Here is a 6,824-nt window from a genome sequence, read left to right as displayed (position 1 = left end):
TTGTACTTGTTGTACATTTGATGAAGGTACGTTGTCTTCATTACTAATAAAACATGTCCCCGAAGCTGCAGAGTTTGGGTTTAGGGATGATAGGAGACCGGCTGAGGTCGATCTGAGGGACCGTTGGGGTTGGTGGGGGGTGAGGAGGTCAGTGGGGTGGGGGGGGGGGCAGATGGTGGAGGGCTTTGTAAGTAAGGACCAGTATTTTGTAGTTGATGCGGGGGGAGACGGGAAACCAGTATAGTTCAAGTTCATCAAGTACTACAATGGAAATAAGTCTTTAACTATGTAGATTATATCATCCATGACATTTTACTGACATGTGTTTCCAATAAATGTAACTGAAAACGTTCATCATAATAAAGATTAGAAACAGCTTGACACATCTGTAAAGCACCAGCTTTGCTCCCTAACTATCAGAGAAAACCTGGTATTTCTCAACACCTGTGTGAATCAGAGGGAGGGAACAAACCAGCTGCTGTGAGAGGAGGAGCTACAGTGGGAAGAGGAGAGCTTACAAGTCACACTCAGGAAATGAAAGTTAAGTTAGTCAGCGAGGCAGCCACACTGCAGTGGAGACTAGTCTCCGTTTCTGTCTAAAGAAAATACAAACTGAGTTCATCAGATCTTTCTCAACAACACAGCAGAGTCTCTGTCAAACACTGGTGAGTACATCTGATTATATTTACACTTTCACCATCAGGACTAACACAAAACTTCAGACGAAATCTCCACCTTTTATGTCCAACTTGTTTTTAACAACATAACCATATACAGTATGATATAGAGTCCACGTTAAACAGCTTGAACAGTCTCTTTGTATCAACTCTTAGTATTCACTTCTGCTCTCCTGCTATTATTATGGTTTGCTGATCACTTCCTACATCATGCTTTTACCCATTTCCTCTAGCTGTTTCAAAATAAAATCTTTTCATTGGAGAAACAGTTGGATGCTTTTAATGTGAAGCAGCTAGAGGAAATTAATTGTTATGGTCACGCAGTGAGAAGAAGAGCAGTGTTATTTTTCAATAAAAAAAGGGTTGACAAAACATTGAATAGAATTGGGAGGGATGAAACCCTCTTTAATGGTCACACATGCAGAGCACACAGCACACACAGTGAAATGTGGCCTCTGCATTTAACCCATCCTAGTACCAGGAGTCTAGTACTAGGAACATGTATTTTTATATATTTTTGTTATGGTCACACAGTAAGAAGAGCAGTGTTATTTTTCAATTAAAATGTTAGCCAGAGTTGCATGCTTGAACCTGTCAGAGATTAAATGGTCACGGTTGCTCATGACTTGTTACGAGTTATCGAAGTTCTTTCTTTAAAACAATATATGATATGAATTGATGATTGATGTTTCAAATGTTTTTTCTTATAATTTGTAGATATGGCTGCTGCAAGCTACCTGCCATCTGAAGATCAGTTCCTGTGCTCCATCTGTCTGGACTTGTTCACTGATCCAGTCACTATACCATGTGGACACAACTTCTGTAAAACCTGCATCACTGAACACTGGGATAGAAGTGACAGGTGCCAGTGTCCCATGTGTCAAGAGGCTTTTAATACAAGACCAGATTTGAGAGTCAACACTTTCATCTCTGAGATGGTCGCTCAGTTCAGACAGTCGGCTCAACAGAAAGCCAGCAGCAGCAGCTCAGAGCAACAAGTCTTCAAACCAGCAGAAGTTCCCTGTGACGTCTGCACTGAAACCAAACTGAAGGCCCTGAAGTCCTGCCTGGTGTGTCTGACCTCCTACTGTGAGACTCACCTGGAGCCTCATCTGACCATGTCAGGTCTGAAAAGGCATCAGCTGATCAACCCTGTGGAGAACCTGGAAGACAGGATGTGTCCAAAGCACGACAAACCTCTGGAGCTCTTCTGTAAGACCGACCAGACATGTGTCTGCATGCTCTGCACTGTTTTAGACCACAAGATGCATGATGTGGTTCCTCTCAAAGAAGCATATGAAGGGAAGAAGGCAGCGCTGGGAAAGAAAGAGGCTAGAATTCAGGAAATGATCCAGAAGAGACAACTGAAGATTGAGGAGATCAAACACTCAGTGGACCTCAGTAAGGAAGAAGCAGACAGAGAGATAGCAGAAGGAGTTCAGGTCTTCACTGCTCTGAAGGAGTCTGTTGAGAGAAACCTGAATGAGTTCATCCAAACAATAGAAGGGAAGCAGAACATGAGAATGAAACGGGCCGAAGACTTCATCAAAGAGCTGGAACAGGAAATCTCTCAGCTGAAGAAGAGAAGTGCAAAAGTTGAACATCTCTCACGGTCTGAAGACCACCTCCATTTTCTCCAGGGTGTCCAGTCCCTAAACATCCAACACCCATCACTCACCAAGGACTGGACAAAGGTCAGCATCCCTCCATCATCATATGAAGGGACTGTGGTGAGAGCTGTGGTTCAGCTGGAGGAGACACTCAGCCAAGAGATGAAGAAGCTGCTTGAGGCTGAGCGGAAGAGGGTCCAGAGGTACGCAGTGGATGTGACTCTTGATCCTAATACAGCACATACTCAACTCATCCTGTCGTGTGATGGAAAACAAGTCAGCGATGGTGATGTGAGAAAGAATCTCCCAAACAACCCAGAGAGATTTTCTGAAGCTAATTGTGTTTTAGGAAAGCAGAGTTTCTCTTCAGGAAAATTTTACTTTGAGGTTCAAGTTAAAGGAAAGACCGACTGGGATTTAGGAGTGGCCAGAGAGTCGATCAACAGGAAGGGAACGGTCACACTGAGCCCTCAGGGGGGTAACTGGACTATATGGCTGACAAAAGGATTTGAGTATGAAGCTCTTGAGGATCCTCCAGTCCTTCTCTCTCTGAAGTCTCGGCCTAAGAAGGTGGGGGTGTTTGTGGATTATGAGGAGGGTCTGGTCTCCTTTTATGACGTAGATGCTGCAGCTCTTATCTACTCCTTTACTGGCTGCTCCTTCAACGGGAAAATCTACCCATACTTCAGTCCTGGTGATAAATGTGGCCGTAAAAACTCTGCACCTCTGATCATCTCTCCTGTCACCTAATCACTCATCTTATTTCATGTGTTGATTTTATTTTATTCAAGGGAACGAACATCGATATTTAGAGTCAAAACTGTTTAGTTTCCATCTTATTTTCTACAAGATAAGTTTACTGTGGTGACTGATTAACATATGGTTTAGATTCTGTATACAACACATAAGTGGATTCATTAATCTATTCAACAATCAAATAATTATCTCTTCAACAATTAATCGTAACACATGTGGAGAATATCTATGTGAACATTGGTAAAGCTAAAGATTTATTGTATCTTCAAAAAAACCATTTTGTTTCTAATGACACCAAATGTGTCAAGCTATAGTTAGAATTGATAATAACATTAAATGTTTTATAATCAATTGTTATAAAGCTTCATTAAAGAGAAAGGCATATTACGTGCCTCTACTGTGCAGTTATACTGCTAGAAAAAGTAAAATTATGATAAATCCTCATTAATGTTTAAAATGGTTTGGTTAATAACTGTTAACTTGTATATTGACATGCCAGGTTTTATATGGATTACTGGTCAAATGGCTTATGAATCAAAGACATCTGTAAATATGTGATTGTGAGTTAAGAAAACAGTCAAATAAACTAGATGTTTGTTCTGAGAAAGCAGGGACTCGAGCACTAAACACTGAACAGGAAGGCCTGGTTTACACATCAGTTGTATTTCATGACACATTTCCTGAGGCTAATTCACATTAAATAAAATATAAGTTGATGACTTTTTGTGTGAAGAGCTTGTAGGATGAAATGTTTGTTTCCACTAGCAGTGATTGGATATTGTGCGGCTGTAGAGCAGAAAGCAGTGGGGCTGATATCAGTGAGATACCATTCACTTTGATGAGGGAAGGCAGTCACTATACCACTAAACTACTCTTTACAAATAAGTAACTAACTACAGAGCTTAGTATTATACAAGTATTTATGCCAACAACTAATATAAGGAAACATTTGATTTAATGATATTCTTTAAGGATATAACAGTTTGACTTAAGCCCTACCATTTGCTTCTTGTAGTTTTGCCATATTTGTATAAAACTAGTTTCCCCCGTTGTGATATAAAACGCTGAATCAAAATGATGTCCTACATTTGTTTACATTGTGTCAACACACACTTATGTGTGTTTGTTGTGTGTGTGGTAGAAACATCTGGGTGATATGTGATGAGGGTCACATGACTAACAGGGTTTGGTAAAAAGCCAGAATACCCCTCTTCCCAGGTTCTCAGTTTTAACTCATCATGCATACACGAAACCCTCCTTTTCTTATACTTTGAAAAAATTCCTTTTCAAATGATTTCCCTCCCAGCACATTTTTATATTCGTTGAACTCAACAAGAACTCAATGTGAAACGGATTAAATATGTTGTCTTTCATCCAAGATAACAATCTTGACATCTACAATTTTAAATAAAAATATATATACTAATTTCAAGGTCACTGGTCTTTGTTGTTTGTGTGAGTAATGTGTTCAGTGTTATTTCAGCTGACAGGAAACAAGTCTTAAAAACACAATAGGAAATCTTGATGGGTTTCCGTATGTCAAGGATCAAAACCAATCTATAAATCAGGCAAGATTTTTTTTAAATCATGGCAATAACTGCTGTTTTATTTGTTGCTCAAAGTGATGCATGAAAATTCTCCTCACATTTGTATAAGGCCTTTTGAGCCAGATTTAAAATAGTCAAGAAATGGTGTTGCATAAATAGTACTGTGGTATTTAATGCAACAGGATACTACCATATAGACCTCAGCACTGAGTTCATTGTGTTTTTGTTGTTTTACTACACTACAGTACCACACTTCCACCACTTCCTGGGGTTATGGCACAGAGTGTCCACTTGATGGAGCACAACACAAAGGAAAGACAAGCATGGAGTCACTGTACTGTATGTACACCAAACAAACTGATATATGTGGAGACACAGTTTGTTACACATGTGTCACTACCGAGACGGAGGTCAGCCACTGTCAGCCGGAAGTGGCACATTCGATTACTGTTTGGCTACGACAGCGGAGGACCAAAATGCTTGATCGTCACGTGGTTCAGGGAGACTCAATAGTTCCCGGAAGTTCGTGGTGGGACATTTGAACGCATGATTACCGGAGATAGAACTACGATTGTTGGTAATAAGTAGTGAATAAAGGTTTTGATTTGCAATATTTATACAACATATCGATGTGTATGTAGTTACATCAATATTTGAAAAAGTTAAATTTGCTAATATTTGAGTATTAAGATAAAATAAGAAATACTTTATTTTTACCAATTTGGGAAATTGTTGCTTTACAGCAGCAAAAGACACGGCATTGTACATAAGACAGTTAAAAGACTAGAATTAAACAATCGAAAATGGGATTTAGGAGTGGCCAGAGAGTCGATCAAGAGGAAAGAAGCGATCACACTGAGCCCTGTAGATGGTTGCTGGACTATACATTTGAGAAATGGAAATGAGTACAAAGCTGATGCTCCGTCAATCTGTCTTTCTCTGAAGTCTCGGCCTCAGAAGGTGGGGGTGTTTGTGGATTATGAGGAGGGTCTGGTCTCCTTTTATGACGTAGATGCTGTAGCTCTGATCTACTCCTTCATTGGCTGTTCCTTCAACGGGAGAATCTACCCATACTTCTATCCTGGTGCTAAATGTGGCCGTAAAAACGCTGCACCTCTGATCATCTCTCCTGTCACCTAATCACTCATCTCATTTCATGTGTTGATTTGTTTTCATTGAAGGAAACAAACATCGATATTTAGAGTATTTTCTACAAAATAGGTTTAATGTTGTGAATGATTTACATATGGTTTAGATTCTGTATACCACACATAAGTGAATTCATTCATCTACTCGACAATCAAATAATATTCTCTTCAACACTTTATCGTAACACATGGAGAATATCTATATGAACGTTGGATAAAGCTATAGATTCATTTTAACTTTGAAAAAAAAGGTTGTTTCTAATCACACCAAATTTGTCAAGCTCGTTAGAATTGATAAAAACATTAAATGTTTTATATTTAATATTTATATTTAATTGTGTCATGAAGCTTCATTTAAGAGAAAGGCTTATACATGCCTCTACTGTGTATTAAATACAATATGTGTAATAGTTATACTGCTAGAAAAAGTCAAATGAAGCTAAATAATATGATAAATCCTCATTTGTGTTTCAAATGGTTTGGTTAATAACTGTTAACTTGTATATTTACATGCCAGGTTTTATATTGATTACTGGTAACATGGCTTATGAATCAAAGACATCTGTAAATATGTGATCATTAAAATAAACTGCATGTTGAACACAAGTTCTGAAGTTTTAACTCATCATGCATACACGAAACCCTCTTTTTCTCATACTTTGAACAAATGCCTTTTCAAATGATTTCCCTCCCAGCACATTTTTATAATCACTGAACTAAACAAGAACTCAATGTGAAACGGATTAAATATGTTGTCTTTCATTCAAGATAATAATCTTCACAAGCACAATTTTAAATAAAAAATATCGAAATAAGGTCTGTGGTTGAAACACATTTAAGAGACGGATCACATTTTGTTCAGTCGGATAATCTCCACATGTCTACCCTACTTTTATAATTTTCTAATCATAAATCCATCGATTAGATTTATGATTAAAAAATGATAAAAAAGGTTAGTAAGTGCCTTGTAACTTCTTTTTTATAGTTTCACTCCGTTTGAATGTCAGATAAGTCAATAATGGAGCATGGCTGCTCATTCCCTGGCTCTCACAAGAGTTTGGCTGGCTGTTTAATCTATGTTCACAC

General features: G+C 38.5%; 1 protein-coding gene across 1 annotated transcript; it reads left to right on the top strand.

The window, feature by feature from the left end:
- The first annotated feature begins 534 nt into the window (after window positions 1-534).
- Window positions 535-4,480, top strand: LOC117551941 (E3 ubiquitin-protein ligase TRIM21-like). Its single transcript, XM_034225025.1, has 2 exons — window positions 535-665; window positions 1,395-4,480. Exon 2 carries the CDS (start codon window positions 1,397-1,399, stop codon window positions 3,035-3,037), a length of 1,641 nt encoding a protein of 546 aa, XP_034080916.1. The 5' UTR covers window positions 535-665; window positions 1,395-1,396; the 3' UTR covers window positions 3,038-4,480.
- Window positions 4,481-6,824: the final 2,344 nt, after the last annotated feature.

The sequence above is a fragment of the Gymnodraco acuticeps genome, unplaced genomic scaffold, assembly GCF_902827175.1.
Source record: "Gymnodraco acuticeps unplaced genomic scaffold, fGymAcu1.1, whole genome shotgun sequence".
Taxonomy (NCBI): Eukaryota; Metazoa; Chordata; class Actinopteri; order Perciformes; family Bathydraconidae; genus Gymnodraco; species Gymnodraco acuticeps.
The sequence above is the reverse complement of the archived record's forward strand: the minus strand, read 5'-3'. Positions and strand labels throughout refer to the sequence as shown.